The sequence below is a fragment of the Thrips palmi genome, unplaced genomic scaffold, assembly GCF_012932325.1.
Source record: "Thrips palmi isolate BJ-2018 unplaced genomic scaffold, TpBJ-2018v1 HiC_scaffold_8, whole genome shotgun sequence".
Classification (NCBI taxonomy): domain Eukaryota; kingdom Metazoa; phylum Arthropoda; class Insecta; order Thysanoptera; family Thripidae; genus Thrips; species Thrips palmi.
In genome coordinates, this window is record NW_023144635.1 from 8,110,969 (window position 1) to 8,128,688 (window position 17,720).

Genomic DNA, 17,720 nt, shown 5'->3' on the forward strand with positions numbered 1-17,720 from the left:
CCAGCAGCACGGGGCCTCGATGGCCAAGTTTCGCCGACGAGTGCTTCGGGAAATATGTACCCAGGGCAAAGTTTATTGCAGCGCTTTAGTCTCGAATCACCTGTGTCGCTGCCGCGGTCGCTGCCGGGCCCTGTGTTCTCCCTTGGCCGGGGCATCCCTGCGGTGAGCGAAACACCTGGGTCCTTGAAGGGTGCACGGAAGGCCTGGGGGCTCATCAAAATCCTAATGGGTGCCTAGCCCTCTTTATGGAATGGCTTGGGCAGGTGTCGTGGTGCAAACGGAGCCAAGTGATGACGTGATGCCATCCTGGTCCGCTACGGCGGTAAGCAGTCCTGTCGACAGTGCGGTGACAACGCGTGGACGAATTTCAAATTCCCGCTGATTGAATCAACAAACCAAGTATTTTTAACGGCACCAGTACTGCATGCAGCCTACACACTCTTGGGTGACACTTGGCCGCCCATTTTCCACCCTGCCTTTCGTCAATGTGTCCGGAAATGTACGGTCCGCTACCGTGTCCAATTGGATTCCGAAATAATTTCCGCCGTCGCGCGGCCCGCCCCGGCTTCACTAACTTCTCCATCAAGTTGTCTTCCGTGCGGCCCGGCCCGGCCCGGCCGGTCTTCCTCGCCCTGCCTCGGCTTAGTGTTGCAGTTCTGTTTCGCCTTGTTGCAGCCCATGGCGCTGAGGAAGCTGGACCTCGGCCTGGACCTCGGCCTGGACCTCGGCCCCACATGACGCTGCTGCTGGCCGCGGCTGTTGGGGGCGGTGGCGTGGCCGGCGGCGGCGCGGCGGGGGCCGCGGGGGTCTCGGGGGCGGCTATGACCGCCCTGGCCTCGGCCGAGGGGATGGACAACCTGAGCACCCAGGACCCGTCCCCCGCCTCCGCCGGCCCCGCGCTGGCCCCGGACGAGCTGTCGACGCTCACCATGGTGCTGCTAGGTAAGTCCTGCCCGGTGGGCCGCGTGCCGCCGCCGCACCTCCCAGAGGTATTCAATCTCCCGGAATGGCCCGATAACTTTCTTTTCGGCGTCCTTGCGACCCACAGTGTCGCGGCCTCATGTCAGCCCGCGCGGCCTCGAAGGGTTTGTTGTTCGCTCCGCGTCCTTTGATGCGGCTTGGAGGTCGGGTACTCTGTCCGCCAGACTTCCCCGTAGCGCGCATCGAGCCCCGCGCCACGGAATGTGCCCAATGTGTGGCACACTGTACGCCGCGTCTCCGCGGGCGGGCCGTCGGCAGGCCGGTCACGTAAAACATGACGCTCGATGAGGACGGCAAGGCGCGCCAAGGCGAGGCAAGGGCCGCGCCGTAACGAGCACAAGACGCCTGTTTGCCCGCCGAGTGTTTGTTTTTCCCGAAGCAAAATCGATGCGCCGCGAGGCATTCGTACGCGGGACGAAGAGCCAAGTCTGGAGCAGCCCTGCCCTCTTGGCGACGCAGGGCGCAGGGCTCGGACGGCCGGTGACGGGCTCGGTGACGGTCTCGGTGACGGCCGGGGTGACGTATAAAGCGTTGGCCGTCGTGCCCGGCCGAGGCGGTCGAGGCGGACCGGCCCGGGCTCGATTTACGACGGGGCAATCTAGAGCGGATCGCACCATGACCTTGCGGACGGGGCGGCACGGGGTCAGCGCCTCCTGCCGGAGCGCCACGCCACTACGCGCAGGTGTGCCCAGCGCCGCGCCGCCGACGCCTCCGACTTCCCTTCCCGGTTCGCGGGGTCCTGTTCCGCCCGCGGGAATACACAATTCAGCGGGACAGCATTCCGAACAGCGCTGCTTTGTAGTCCCGGGCCCCGACGGCACACTGTGCGAGGGAGACGGCGCGGCAGGGCACTGCTCAGGATGAACGCGCTGCCCGTCCCCGGCCGACCCGGACGACATGTCGTGCCGGACGAGGCGATCCTAGGGACGGGGGGCGTTTTCGGGAGGCAGGCATTCATGTCACGCTCAGATTCCATGGATGTTTTGTGCTGTGTGGCCCACCCTGCCATCGCCGGAGCCCTCGGTGGGGGAGGGGGGTCGCTTCGAGCAGTGGCGCGGCGACTTGGTTCAAAATACATAACGAGTCGGACAGCGCGCGAAATCACGTGAGACGGTATGCCTCCTCCCCCTCCCCTCCCGCCACACCCACAAGCAGCTTAGCCCGTCAGGTGGGATCACACGCTCACGCCGGCACACTCACACACACGCACACATACCCACACACACACGGCGCTGGCTGAGCTCAATAAGACAGCCAGCAAGCGTGCGGAATGCCCTAGACAAAGTCTCGGGGATGAGGCGGCGCGTTGCAGGCCAAGGAGGGCGCTGCGTGGCTCGGCGTGGCTCGGCGCCACCAGACGCACCACGCCGTACCGCCAGCGCCGTGCATCCAACTTATTGCGAATCTCGTGGTGGGTCCGCGGTGCTGCTGGCGGCAGCCGGCGGGTTCCCTACACCCTCGGACCCTTCGCAGCGTGTGATGACAAGCCCCATCGATCGGCCGAGTCAAGGGAAAGTCCTTACATTTTTCAGTGGAAGTAACAACAACGAAAGCAGGTCGACGCGTCGCGGTTCCGCTGGCGGTCGACGCCGTGGTCGAGGCCGTGGTCGAGGCCGTGGTCGAGGCCGTCCCGCGGCGGCCCAAGATTGATGGCGCGTCAATGCTTCTCCGCGGGGGCGAGCCCGGGCGAGGCCGACGCCGAGGTACAACACCTGCAGCGGGTCAACCGGCAACACCAACACCGGCACCGGCCACGCCCAGAAACGCCGACAGATAGCCGGCGAAAAAATAATGGAATACTTCCGCCATGACTTGGAGTGTGCTTACCCGGTCCACGGGTTGTCGTGACGTTTCCAGCCGAGTTTTATTGTCCGTTGTGTGGGGTCCGGCACGGCAGGGCACGGCACGGCCAGCGCAGCTGCTGCTGGTGCCATTCCTAGGGCGTCCTCCCCCTTCCACCATCAAAGCGCGCAATCTGCCAGCCATGAAAAATAAGTCTAGGCGCCATCGAAGGGAAAGAGAGAGAGGGACAGAGGGGGGGGGGGGGGGGAGTGGGGGAGAGGGGGGAGTGGGCGGGCTGGAGGTGCGAATGAGTGGGGATGAAAAGGGTTGCTGCGCTGTGCTGCGCCGGGCATGTATGAGAAATGACGGAGTGACAGGCCGACAATAAACATCCCCGAAAAGGCGTGCCCGTAAGACCTCCACCACCTCCCCTCGCTGGCCTCCTTGTTATTTATTTCTTGTTTTTATTGTATTTCCTCCTGGAAGGCCGGCTGTCCCCGACCAGGCCCGGCCCGCCCCGCGCAGACAGCAGACTCGATGCGTTTTCCTCTTTCCCCCCGCTGCCAATCCGACCCAAATATTATTCTTCTCGTCTGCCCCGCGGCTCGGGTCGGGCAGGCCTTGCCAGCCTTGCCCGCCTTGCCCAGGGCCAGGCCGTCAAATCACATTGCAGCCCAAGCCCCGGCCAGGCCCGGACCAGGCACGTCAAGACGAAGGCTGGAGTTTGCATGTGACGTGTTCGGGGAACGGCCCAGCGCGGGGATGGTCTCAAGTAGTGCTGGGAGTGTTGTGAGTGTGTGTGTGTGTGTGTGTGTGGCAGTGTGTGTGCGCGCTTCTTTACTGGGCGGCTCCAGCAGGGAAGGGCTGTCCCAGAGTCCCAGAGTCCCGGGCCCGGGCCGCGCCAGGCCAGTGGTGTGTGGTATCGGCGTATTGATTTTACACTCCAGCCTAAGTTTAGACGCGCCCGATGCGGTGGGCCAGGCCCAGGACCGTCTCCCCGAGCGACGCGCTGGTGGCTGCCCCGGGTTCGAATCCCGGCCCGAATCGCCTTTTTATCCCCCGCCACCCCACCTTGACCTTGAATTCTCGATCCCCGTCCACGCGGCACTGCTGCGGCGGCCCGTCGGTCGTACGCACCCCTCGAAGGTCCCCGTAAGTTACGGCCACTTACACTTGGAGGAGGCGCTCCCACTGGAAGGTCGTCACACCTCTAAACCGCGGCGAGGTTGGGCGGGGCGGGGGCAGGGGGGGGCGGTAACCGCCGGGAAATGCGACGCTTGTTGCGTGCGTTGCACGTGTACTGTGAAGGCGATTCGTTTTGGCACGCCACCATAAAATCGGCCCGGGCGACAGTTTTGTCGGTATGGACGTGCGGCGCTCGGAGCGAGGGGCGCTTGAGTCAGCAAGGCGGGGCGGGGCGGGGCGGGGCGCGGCGGGGCGGGGCGGGGCGGGGCGGGGTGGGTCAGCAGCGAGCCGCTCCAGACCAGTGGTTCCCCCGCGGCCCCGCCCGGCCCTCTCAGCCATTCCGACCAGATGACTCCGAAACCGCCGCGTACTATATCAATCCAAACAGCGGTGCTATGTTAGGGCAGGCAGCAGTTTACCCTCACCGCCGCACCGTTCGGCCCGGCCGCAAACACTCTGCCAGAAAAAAAACAGCCAAAAAACGCGTCACTGCAAAGTAAACGAATCACGTTTCGTAAACGAGGAAAAAGCAGTGGCATGGCCCGCGCCGTGCACGTGGCGTCCGCGTGGCGTGCAGGCCCAGTCCGGCGATCGGCGGCGAATAGGTGAAGGCCGTTCACACCGGCAGAATCAACGGCCTGGACCGGGCCGGCCCGTGCCCACGGTGTGCCCGCTTCCATGCCATTTACCCGGACGAGTTATTTCGCACAGCTGCGGCCCTCGGCATCGCAATGGGCATCGCCCGGCATCGCCGGCAAGGTGAAGAAGAATCGACTCGCTGTCGATAAATTGTGATTTTTATCGGTGTTCGCGGCACGGGCCGGCCGTCCGGCCGCGTCCACGCGCGCACGCACACACTCGCGCACTCACACACACGCGCTGCCGCCCGGACTTTGGCCATCCCATCGGGTTTGCTTTGGTCAGCGGCGCGGTACTACAGGAGGCACGCTGGGAACGCGCGCGTGGCTTTGTTCGTCGGGATGCTCTCGGCCCCAACTTGAAAGTCCGCGCTACCCGCGGTGCTTCCCTCGCACGCCACACAGTGGGCCAGAAGACGGGCGAAGGCGGCCAAAATCCTAGACGCGTTTTGAGCTCCAGAGTCGCTCAATAGGACTCAAGCCGGACGTGTGACCCCACCAATGGATTCCTCGTTCAGAGAGCAATCCATTGGTGAGGTCACACGTTCGGTTCGAGTCCTATTTAGCGACGCTGGAGCTCAAAACGTGTCGGGGATTTTGGCGGCCTCCACCGGTCCTCCGGCCTGTGCGCCACTCGTAAGGCCCCTTCGGCGCTGCGGGCGGCGGGGCACTTTGCCGCGTCTCACGCATGGAAATCGCTTGGAAGAGTTTAATTCGGACCCAAAAGGAAAAAGCGCGGCTCAAAATAATATCAGAGGCTCTTAGGTTCTTTTTTTTGTGTATGGAGATAGGGGAATTCAATTTTAGAGCGGCGGAGAGCGGAGAGCGCGCACCTCGCCGTGAAATGCCGGTGGTGGTGGGGGGGGGGGGGATGCGGTGCGCGGATGTGGCGGGCGGCTCCACCCACATCCCACACAACCCCACAATCTCCCACTTTCCACGCGACTTTACTGATCGCCCATGCAAAAAAAGGTTCGGGAGTCACTCTGCTCTGCTGCTCGCGATGGCGATGACCCCCACGATGTGGAGCGTGCTGCCCCCTCCCCCTCCCCCCCGGACGCGACGCGAGAGGCCCGCGGGCAACAGCTGAGTGGAATGCTTATCTCCCTGTGACAAGGGCCGGGGGGTTGGCTGTAGCCCGGGTCTACACTGTAGCCCGGCCGTACGCTGTAGCCCGGCTCTACACTGTAGGGACGCCGCGCGGCGTCATTGGGAGTGGCGGGGCGAGGCGCGGGGCGACTGGCGGCGACGCTGATGCAGGCCGACGCTCGCGCGTTACACTGGCGTGCCGTTACACCCCGTTGTAATGACGAGAGGAACGAGCCGCATACAGTGTACGCGAGCCTCGTCCCGTGGCATGCGCAGCGCCGCTGTCTCTCCGCTGAGATTACGATTAATTCGTCGGGCAAAAAGGGGCGACAGCAGCCGCGCGTGTCCGGCCACTCATCGCGAGCGGCCGCGCTCGGGAACACTTTTTCTTATCTTCGTGACTCTGCCGTTCCCGGCCCGCGTCGCTAATGCGTCTGAAATGCAGCACAGAGTGGCGCCCGCGGGCCAGCGCGCGGGCAGGGTGGCTGAAAAAGGCGCACTAGTTTCTTACTTTGTTTATGGTTTTGTTGGTCTGATGCTGTTTTTGTGCTGCCCGCGCTCTGCAGACTGGGTGGCGCTTGGTCTCGAACTAACTGCCGCCTTCTGTCGGTCACCGAGACCTCCCCCGTCAACATGTTCGGATAGAGAATGCCGAAAACTTGTCAAACAAACGGAAAAGGACGAATGAAACGACGCTCGTCTCTGTTTTCGTTCCATCCGATGCAACGCCGCGTGGCGCGCCGCGTGGGCCCCGGGATGCAAGTCAGCGTCCCGAGGGCGGTCCGGTCCTCTTGGCGAGGCCCTCGTCGAATGCATAAGGAAGTGCGAGGGCGATTTGTTCGAGCAGAAGAAGCTCGGTCGCTCCCAAATGAGCCCCCTCTTGAATTGCACACTTCGGCTCGCGCTCGCGCCGCCACCTCTTTGCATAGCGAACCTCCGAGTACCCGTCCAGACCGGCAGACCTCGGGGCGGAGCGGCGCACAGTGGTCCAGAAGACCGGTGGTGGTGGCAAAAATTCCAGACGTGTTTTGAGCTCCAGAGTTGCTGAATCGGACTCGAACCGAACGTGTGACCCCATCAATGGATTGCTCTCGGAACGAGGAATCCATTGGTGGGGTCACACGTCCGGTTCAAGTCCTGTTTGGCGACCCTGCAGCTCAAAACACGTCTACAGTTTTGGCCGCCTTCACCGGCCTTCTGGCCCACTGCGCAATCGAGGGCGCCATTGCATTCCCCGCTAGAACACGGCGGAAGCGCCCCGCGCAGGGAACGATGGCGCCGCCGCGGTAAATCTTGATGAGATTCGCATCAAGCTTTTCGCCACTTGTTATTCCGTAGACAGACTCGTTGTGAAACTGTCGCGGCTCGGCCTGTCTCGTCGTAGTCGTGCTCCTAATGGGAAAGTGGGTGACCCGCTGCAATTTTCATCTCGCAGGACGCCGTGCTGTCCCGCGGGATCCTTGTCGTTCCCTCTCTCTCGCACCCCCGCGGGGCACCCGGGGAGTGGGAGAGAGAGGGAGCGAGCTCGGAATCGGTCTCCAGCGAGACGGACGGCAGGCGCCTTGCGCGCGGCTTTTGAACTCGAACTGTGGTTGGTATGCAATGCAGGGCTGCCGGGCGGGGCGGGGCGGGGCGGGGCTGCCAAGCAGCAACGCTTTGAAGCTTGAAGCGGCGAGTGCGTGTCGTGATGAAGCAATAAGCCGAAGTGGAGGCGGGGCGGGGCGGGGCGGGGCGGGGCGTCCATCGGGCGGGGCGGGGCGGCGGGGCGGGCGGGCGGGCGGGGCGGGGCGGGCGGGGCGGGGCGGGGCGTCCATCAGGCGGGGCGGGGCGGCGAGGCGGCCAAGCGGAGCCGCAAAGTCTTCATCATCTATTCCAACTTACGAGGTGCCGGGGCGGCGGAGCTCGGCGGAGCTGCTTGCCCGCCCGGACTGCCGCTCCTCCTACATATTCAGCAGCGCGTGCATCGATATTCGGAGCCAGATTTGTTAATTCATCACGTCGTCACATTGGCCCGCCTGCTCTCCACGTCGGCGGGGTGAAGTGTTGGGCCTGTTCTTTGGCGCATCCCTTATTGCGCGCACGCCTTCAAAGCGACGCCCGCCCCGCCCCGCCCCGCGCCCCCGCCCCGCCCCGCCCCGCCCCGCCCCGCCCCCCCCGCCCCGCCCCGCCCCGCCCCGCCCCGCCCGCCCCAGCCGCGCGGTGCAGGCCAACTTGGCGGTCTTAATAAGGCGGCAACCCGTTGGCGGCGGCGAGGAGGCGAGGCCTCGGAGGGCTGCCTTGCACGCGGTTCACCGTCGTACCCGAATTTCTCATAACCTACCGGGCGGGAAAACAAAGCGTGGCGGGGGCACTGGTTGTCCCGGCCGCCGGCCCGTCTGGCGTGGCAGGCCTTCGTCGGCACTCCGGGCACTACGGCCACCACACCACAACACGGCCGTGGCGGCCGCAAACACGCCGGGACAGCGCGGGGCGGCGCGGGCACACTGTCAGCGTGAAGGGCGCTGCAGCCCGCACTGCACAGTAATGCGGTCACAGTGGCGGCCCGGCAGCACAGTGTATCCGCGGACTCTCTCTCTCTCTCTCCCTCTCATGGGGCGTCCCGCATCGGTGCGAGAGAGAAACGCCGACAGGACCTCGACATCATCAGCCTGCAGGAAAATAATACTCACCGCGGGTCGTCCTGGGAATAATATTCCCTCCTCTGTAAACCGTAGAACAACCGTGGAAGAGGTGCCCGGCCAACCCGACGCGCCCGCGACAGCCACAAAATTAAATTAAAGCCACCAGAAAGAATAATGGGGCAAAAAGGACGGTAATATCTTGGCCGGCGCGGCCGAGTGGAGGGGACTTGTTGTGTCCCACGCATCGCCTACCTGCGAGTGGCTTGTAGCGGGGCGACTTGCAGTGTGCTGGTAATTGATGAATATGCATGGCCGCTACACGTTCCGCCGGCATAACGCCGCGCCCCCGCTCCGGCCAACCCAGCCCCCAACGCCCCGCCCCCCCCCCCCCCCCCCCTCTCCAGCCCCTTTCTCGAGCGGCTCGGCACTGCAGACCGATTCCGAGTGGGAGGTCTGCCTCTCTCTCGCACTCGCGGGCGCGTTCCGCGTGGGTGCGAGTGAGACGGAGCGACGGCTCGGAAATGAGCCCCCTGCAGCCGCAGGTGGTCCTTGGTAATAAGCGGCGGGACTTACCACACCGTTCCCTCCAAGGCGGCCGAGGCGGCCCAGGCGGCCAAGGCCCCTCGAGCCCTTACTGCCGATTCCTACGAATACCCTCCCGACCGGAAGTTCGCGTTCGTTCACTCGCGCGGCGACTTTAAATCTCGCGAGTCACAAAGTTGGAAATGCTGGCGGGGACCAGACTCGTGCGTCCACTCCTGCAAACATAATTCGGCCGATCCATTCGTAAGCAAAAAGGAGCTCGCTGGCTTTGCGTTTGATATTCCAATGGGCCGGGTCCAAGGCCAGCAGAGGCCAGGTCAGCAGGGCAGGCAAGGCGTGCCACCGCCACGGTGCCTCGGCCTCCAAGACGCTGTCGGCACTGCCGGCCTCTGCCAGTGGAGGTGCGATGACCGCAAAAGGGATCGGGAGGCCGCGGCCGCCGGCCTTGCCGTGTATTTGCAGGGAAAACATTGACATTATCGCAAAGAAAGCAGCCCACCATTATGCTGCCACAACGCACACGCACCTCGGCGTTCCACGGCGTGCCACGGCGTGCCACGGCGCACCGGGCCGACCCCCCGCCAGCCTCGCCGCGGGGCGACGGGCTGGCGGAGCAGCGATCCGGGGACGCAGCTGAGTCCCGAGCAAACAAACAGAGGCACGCCGAAAAAACAGGATGACGTGCGGGGATTTGAACCCCGGAGTGCGCAGTCGGGGATCGACGCCTCTACCCGCGCGGCCACCGCGCTTCGGTGGCGGGCACGTGCTCGCGGTCCCTCTGCCTTTCGGTCCGTGCCCGGCTGCCCGGCGGGGCGATTCGGCGAGGGCTGCTTGACTTTCCCGCTCCGTCCGCCCTGAATAGACCCGCCGGCCCGCGGTCCCCGCTCGGTCCCCGCGGCCCCGGGTCCACATGTGGTGTCGCTGCCCCCCGCGACCGGCCGGGCCGGGGCCGGGCCGGGGAGGGCGGGTTTGCTTTTCCAGCGAGGTGCACGGCGCCGTCCATCGAGGCCGCGCTCCTCTCCCCGAGGCCGAGACAAAAGGCCCTCGCGGTCGGCGGTCCTGCCCCGGCCTCGTCCTCGGTCCACCGGCCACTCAACAGCTGAATAACAACGCGGAGTGGCGGGGCCGCGCGCCGCGCTCCAGCCAGCCGCTCCAGCCGCTCCAGCCAGGCAGAAAGCGGCACTCGGGACGCGCCATCGGACTTGCAAACCCGGCAACCCGGCGGCGCGGCGACACGAAAACGGAGAGAAAAAGAAATCGGCGCGTGCGACAAATTTGCCGCCAAATTGGCTGCTGTTTTCCCGCCTGCCTTTTTTGTCGTTCACCCAGCATTGTCCCGGGAGACCCGGGCGGGGCGGGGCGGGGCGGGGTGGCGGGACCTTGCCGAGGTTATCGCCATTTTTTCCCCTCTCAGCTTCATAGTTTGCTTGAGGTCCCCGACGCCTCCGCCTTGCCAACATCGCATCCCTCGACATGGCACGTCTCGTTCGTACACGGGGGCGGGGGCGTGCTGGGGCCGTGCTAGGGCCATGCTGGGGCATAGGCGGTCGCACGCCCGTCAAATCACTCACCGCCCCCCCCCCCTCTCTCTCTCTCCCTCTCTCCGTCCCGGGGGCTGCCTCCTTGGCCGACCCATGCGTCAACGACAGATCCGCAAAGAGGCTCGCGGATTCCATTCGACGTGACGCCGACAAATGGCTTCCTCCCCCGCCCCCCCGCGCCGCTGAGCCCCCCCCCCTCTCCTCATCCCAGGCGGCGGCTGGCCGGGCCTGATGAAGAGCTAATCCGTGTGTGACGCGGATGAGGGTCACCGCGGGCAAGAAAAAGACTCTATTGGAGCCGCACAGCGCGCAGCGCGCAGCGCAGCCGGACTTTTTTTTCCTCGTCCATTCAACGGGCCTTCCTCCACCCCCTCCCCTCCCCCGCCCGTTCGCTCTGCGCAGGCGGTGCAGACCGAGAGGCGAGGGCCGACGCCATGTTTTCCGACGGGGACGTCGCCTCTCCCGCGGTATAATAAACGCCACGTTACGGGAAATATAAAATTAAAAAAATGAAAACACCAAGTGATTCCCGTGCACCATAACGTTTAGCCGGGCTTGTTGTCGTAACGACGTAACGGCCACTGGAAGTGCCGCGTTCGTTGCATCGGGGTTACGGACCCGCGCTCATTGGCCGCGCGGTGGTCGATAAACCGAGCGGTGCGTCTGCACTGCAAAAACGGCCCCGCCACACAGTGTGCCACACACTGCAGCGGCCGCCGGCCCCACATTTTAGTATATTTCTTGCTCGTCTTGTCTGTGTGTTCGCGTGCTTTTTATCCCCTCGTCCGCGGTGACGGTGGCGCGGCCGGGCGGGAAAGAAAGAAGTGCAACGAATGTGGTGCAGCGGCGCTCAGAGCGCGCGGCGTTTTTTCGCCCGCCGGTCGCGCAGCAAGCAGCAGCAACAACAACAACAACAACAACAACAACAACAACAACAACAACAAACAACAAAAACGACAAAAACAAAAACAACAACAACAACACTTGGAGCCCGACTGGGCGTGGACGGCGGCTCGCCGGGTGTGGACGGTGTGAACAAGCCTCCCAGGTGCGGCCAAGTGCCGGCGGGGGAGGGGAGGGGGGAGTGAACGCGTAGCTCGTTACCCGCACCGAGGCGGTGCCGGGCGGTGCCAGGCAGTGCGTGCCGACTTCCTTATTCGCTAATGATGCACTCGTTCCGGGGCGGCAACCTCTCGGCCGCTCCACGCTCCACTTTCTCCGCTCCACGCCGCGCTTCCCGGCGTGGTTCCGCTCGGCCGCGCAGTCGGCGCAGTCCGACTTGGCACGCGCACTGGAAGCGGAAACGGCCGCACGCAGCGCGGCTCTCAGCCCCCTCAATTTATCTCGGCCGGCCGCTTTTTTTCTTGCGGAGCGAGAGAGACAGAGAGAGAGGTCCTCTTCAGAGCGAGAGAGACGGACAGAGGTCCTCCTCCGGCCGGCGGGAAGCGGCGCCGAGACAGCACAGTGGCACTCACGCAAGAAGTGGCGTATCGCGTCGGCCGGGGACACAACAGAAGTCACGGCTTAACTAACTGTGTGTCTCTTTGCGGTGCTTTGCGGGCAGCGCCGCGCCGCCCCGACCCTCGTCCCGCTCCCGTTGTTCGGGCGGGTCTTCTTGCCGTGAATGAGGCCTGGCCTCGTCGCCGCAGCTGGGACTGACTGTCCGCGTCCACCGCCGAGATGAATTGGTCCAGGCAGCGAAGCCCCGACGGTTGCGTCTCGTCGGGGACCCCTCGGAACCACTGCGCACCGCTGCGCCGCTGGCGAGCGCCTGTCGTGGCGAGGGTAGGCCGCCCGCCTCACAGCCGTGCGCGTGGAGGCCCAGTGTTGCCTACGCAGCAGGCGCTCTGTGTGCACAGGAAGCGGTCAGCTCTTTTCCAGTGCAGCGTTCCTTGGGACCTCCCGCTGCCTGCTCGCCAGCTCCTTGAAGCCGTACCTGGGCGTAGCAGGTGCTATACAGCACCGCGAAAGAACTGTCCCTCCGCGTTTCGGCGCGCTCGCCCAAGAGCGTCCATTTGGTCGTGCCCGCTGCGCGCTGCGCCGCGGCGTCACGTACAGTGGAGCGGATGCAGCCGTCCCGCTCCCAGATGAATGTGTCCCCTCCGCCTTCCCCGGCGTCTTCCGACCAAGAGGAGCTGGTCCGGGCCGCGAGCCCCAGGCCCAGGCGTGCCCCAGGCGTGCCCCAGGCGTGCTCCCCGTTCGCGTCTTTCGCCATAAATACTCGCAGCGCGGCGATGCGGCGATGCGCGGGCGTTCTTTGCGTTGGACTTCGGCGCGGCGCGCAAGACGGATGAAATTCGCGGGGCTGGAGGACTCGCGAGAGGAACGGCGCAGCGCGCCGCGGCCCGGCCGGCTGTTTACTCTTTTTTATGAAAGCGAGAGCCGAGTAGCGGCTGCCGGCGAGATTTTTATATCTTTAGCATTCCGGGCGGGGTCGTTAGGCCGCCCCCGCCTCGCCATCCTCGAATGAAGCGCCGAGTTCCTCGCGGCCGCGGCGGAATCCAAAGTGGGCCTCGACGGCGGCCTCGACGCCGACCCGGAGTATCGGCGCACCGCCCCGCCGCCTCGCCCGTCCCGTCGCCCACCTAATTACTCTGAAAAGTTTTCCCGTCTCCGCTTCTAGCCTCGCGCCGAGAGGCTAGGGCCCGGCCCGGCAGAGGCCGCGCTGTCCCAAATAATAATGAGTGCTGGCACTGCTGGCGCGGCGGTAACCTGGTCAGGATCACGGCGCCGTCAAGGAGTCCGCGCTGACGGCGTCCTCGGAGAGGCGCTGACGCGGCGCATCTCATTACACTGAGCCCCGGCGTGGCCCCCACCCCACGCGGCGGGGCTCAAGTCGTCCCGCTCCGGCCTGCCCGGGATTCCGGGGGCATGCCGGGGGCCGGGTCGCGTGCGGCTCGCGGAGCAGCGCGACAAAGGGCGTGTTCTCGGCAGCCAAGCCGCCACGCGCCAAGGCGCAGCAGGGTGCCATTAGGCGTGGCATGATGACGTTGGCTGCTGTGTGACGTCACCGCGTCGCGGCTGGCTGCGTGCGCTAGCCATGCATGCCGTGCTGCAGGCAGCGCGCTTTGCCGCCTCTGTGGCCAGCAGCCCGGCGTGCCGCTTCGGGCTCCGGCACTGCGGTTACCCCGGTGGGCTGAGGGTGATGGCATGGCTGGGCGTTGCCGCCTTCTCACCTTGGGGCGCGGCCGGCCGGCCGTTAGGCGTGGCTGTTGGCGAAGAACACGCCACGACGCGCACCTCGCGTCCCGGGACTTTCATTCCCGAATTCGCAGCGCGACCCCTCTTCTGGCAGAGTGCATTGGCAGACACGCGCGCTCACCAAGAATGCGCCTCTTCTCGTGTTTCTCCGCCCCGTCCTCGTCGTCCTCGTCGTCCTCGTCGTTTCTTTCGACGACTCTCACTCAGCCGTTTCGCCGGCGTCCGCATTCCCTGCGCGCCTCCGGGGCACAGCGGCACAGCCCGGAGCGGCAGAGGCCCGGGACGTCCGGCCGCATCCGTCTTGAACGGGGCATCGCCGGCCACCGCTCTGTCTCTCTCGCACTCGCGGGGCGTCCTGTATGGGTGGGAGAGGGACAGTGCGACGCAAACGACTCTTGGAATCGGTCTGCAGCCAATTTACTGCGGTGGCGAAGCGGACCGCCCGCGGGCCGCGGCCGAAGATTTGCCTCCGCGAAGGACGCGCGCTTGAAACTCGTCGCCCCGACCCAGTTTGCTGCCCCCTTCCCGAGCTCGGCCGAGGGGCGGGGCTGGGCGGGGCAGATTACAGACCTCACCTAACCGGGGCGGAAGAAGCACGAAAACGAAGAAAGATGTTGCGCAATGTGTCTTTGTCACCCTGAATCTAAATATGGACCGCGCGCTGTTATTTTGCCGGGCAGCTGCGCCCGCGGCGACACTGTTACATCGCCATTTCAACAAACACAAAGAGACGCCGCGGATTCGCTTCGAAAGTGACAGAGACACATCTTCGCTGAGGGCAGACTCTATCACGACATTTCTCCTTCGTTTGTTGTTGTTGTTGTTGTTGTTGTTGTTGTTGTTGTTGTCGTTGTTGAAGTTGTTGATGATGATGTTGATAGTCGTGGTGGTGTCGTCGTTGATCGTAACTCGTGATCGTGACTCAAAATTGAACTGGTGTCCAATCGCAGGATGGCCCCTCGAACACGAACTCCGACGGACGGTGGAGCCCCATTGAGACGCGAGGGGGCTCAGGTCAGTCGCAGGGCCGACGTCAAGGTGACGGCGAATTGTCGCGTCAAAACTGGAACGGAGAGCTGCCAGCAAAACTAAACCCGCGTTATCATTAATGAGGCCCCCTCAAGGGGTCGCGCGCCCCGGGGCCCCGCCGTGGCCCCGCAGCTGAGCTGATTCGAGTTGAGCCGAGCCGCCCTTCGACGCCTTTTCCAATTACGGGTCGCGAAAGAAAGGCCCGCCGCGCCGCCGCCTGCAGCAGACGCGCTGATTTGCGTAAGTTAGTTTGTCACTGCGGGGCGGGGTGGGGCGGGGCGCCCGATAGGTCCGGCGACGCATTATTATTCCCCAGCAAACACAAGGTGACCCGGCCGGCCCGGCAAAGAGCATTACGAAGCGGATCACAAAGGTCACCAGGGGCGCGCCTTGCCTTGTTCGACGGCGTCCCACTGGCACACTGGCAGTGGCCGTGCGGGAGGACGGCGACCACGGCGGCCACCGGGACCACTTCGGCGCCCCGCCGCGAGGAGGAGATGACGGCGGGCCGGGTGATCACGCGCAGCTCCCCACCGCCAGGCCGCCGTCCGCGAGTTGGGGCCCCGTCCCCTCCCCCTCCCCCTCCCTCCCCCTCCCCCTCCCCCACGCAGGCAGGGCCCCGAGTCGAGTCCCGGTCGGGCGGCTGGCTCTGAAAATGATGGGACGGCCGGGGAAGTCCTCGTCAAGAGTCCTGGCCGGATCAAGGGGAGTTTGCCGAGCCGAGGTTTCTTTGACGCTCCCCCCTCCCCCCCCTTCTTCCGGTTCCGCCCTCCGCGGTGCCCCTTCCCCCTCCCCTTCCCCGCCGCGGCGACTCCCAGCGCACGTGGCCCGCCCTCCAGCCAATCGTTAATTCACGTCTATTCATCTCAGTGTTGTTGTTTCCTTTTCCAGTTTGTTTGTTTTTCTTGCGATTCCGCGCGCGGTGCCTGTCGCTCCCGCGTGCGGGCCCTTCTTGCTGGGGCCCTTGCAGTGTGACGGACGGACGTCGGGCGGACACGTGTCGCTGTGATTGGACGACCCGCGCCCCGGGCCGCCCCGGCCAATATTTCAGCATATTTCTGGTGGAGTGGCGCGTCCGTCCGTCAGGCGCCGTCACGCAGTCTGCTTCCCAACTCGGTCGCTCTGCCTCCGTCGCACTCCTGGGGCGCTCCGTCGGGGTGCGAGAGGGACAGAGTGACGAAAGGACTCTTTCCGGCCGGCGACAGGCAGCTGGGCATGCGACGTCAACAAGTCGGGCTTAGCAAGTGGCATCGGGCTTCGGCGGGCAAACAACGTCGTCGTCGTCGTCGTCGTCGCGGACCCCCAGGCACGTCACTCCCGATCGCTCTCCGTCTCTCTCCTCGGCCCGAGAGTGGAATATTTGGCGCGAGGGTCTCGCGGCGGAGGCCCTATTTCAGCCCCGGGGCCCGGCGGCCCGGTCCGGGGATACAACATGAATAACGTCTATTTGTGGCGGCTGAAGTCTGGAGCGGCCGGCTTGCGCGCTGCGCCGCGCCACGCGTTCATCGCCAGAGATGTAAACGACGACGGTTTGACCCGACCGAAAGTTTGGCGAAACACGACGACGTCTCGTCCTAATTGTGGAGCGGCTTTCTCTCTCTATCCCCGTACCTGGCGCGAGCGGCGTGCGAGCGGAACACGAGCGGCACACGAGCGGCACACGAGCGACGCACGAGCCCGGCATGATGCCCCGGAGAATGACGAGAGAAACCACACGCCGCGCCCTTCCGCCCTCCCGCCCCCGCCCGACAAAGTTGGCCGGGGCTTCGCCAAACTTATCACGTGTTGGGCGGGGCGGGGCGGGGCGGGGCGAGGCGGGGCCGGCCAGGCTTGAACCAACAGCGGGATGCTCGCAAATTGAAGGCGCGAGGGGGAAATTAATCCAGATGTACGTTCCATTCTATTCGGCCGCACTAAGAATTATATCTGTCAAAAGCAGAGCGGGGCGGGGGCGGGGCGGGGGCGAGGCGGGGGGGGCGGGGGCGGGCGGGGGCGGGGCGGGGGCGGGGCGGGGGCGGGGCGGGGGCGGGGCGGGGGCGGGGCGTGTCGCGCGCTCCCCCGCGGCCCGATGCGTCCGCTGCGTCCGCCGCCCCGCGGGGCATGCCAGCTGGCGGATGTGGGCGACGTTGAAGGGCCGGGGGACAGTCTAGCGTGGAAGTCGCTAAGAGGATTCCTCGCGGCCTCGCGGGGAGCAAGTGGCGGGGCGGGGGCCGGCGGCCGGGACGGGGACCGCAGTGTCCACACATGGGGAATTATCTGTCCGACGGCCCTCAACGGCACAGGGTTGTTGTTCCCTCGTGCGAATAAGGCGTACATGTGTGTGTGCGTCTGCGTGACTTCGTGTGTGTGTTAGCGTTTGTCCGCGTCGCACAGCATCAACAAACGGCAAAAAAGAAACTTGGTAAAATAAGATTTAGAAATGACTTTGCGATGTGCATGACAGAGTCCCACACTCGTCCTCGGCGGCGGGGGTGTGTTTCCACGCTCGGACGGACGGACTCTGCCGCTCTCGGCGAAACTCTCGCGGCCACTGGCAATGCCCGGCGAAACTCTCGCAGGGCCAGGCAGGGCCCGGCCACCCCTGGCGAAACTCTCGCGGCCACTGGCAATGCCCGGCGAAGCTCTCGCGGCCACTAGCAATGCCCGGCGTAACTCTCGCGGCCACTGGCACTGCCCGGCGAAACTCTCGCGGCCACTGGCAATGCCCGGCGATACTCTCGCAGGGCCAGGCAGGGCCCGGCGACCCCCTGCGAAACTCTCGCGGCCACTGGCAATGCCCGGCGAAACTCTCGCGGCCACTGGCAATGCCCGGCGAAACTCCCGCGGCCACTGGCAATTCCCGGCGAAACTCTCGCAGGGCCAGGCAGGGCCCAGCGACCCCCGGCGAAACTCTCGCGGCCACTGGCAATGCCCGGCGATACTCTCGCAGAGCCAGGCAGGACCCGGCGACCCCCGGCGAAACTCTCGCGGCCACTGGAAATGCCCGGCGAAACTCTCGCGGCCTCTGGCAATGCCCGGCGAAACTCTCGCGGCCTCTGGCAATGCCCGGCGAAACTCTCGCAGGGCCAGGCAGGGCCCGGCCACCCGTGGCGAAACTCTCGCGGCCACTG

At 65.2% G+C, this 17,720-nt stretch overlaps 1 protein-coding gene across 1 annotated transcript in view; it reads left to right on the top strand.

Moving 5' to 3' along the window:
* Positions 1-807: 807 nt before the first annotated feature.
* Positions 808-17,720, top strand: part of LOC117653672 (dopamine receptor 1-like) — a 31,966-nt gene continuing 15,053 nt past the window's right edge. The window contains exon 1 of the mRNA XM_034399495.1: positions 808-942. Coding sequence (XP_034255386.1) covers positions 822-942 — 121 coding nt within the window. The 5' untranslated portion in view covers positions 808-821. The remainder of the gene's footprint in view (positions 943-17,720) is intronic.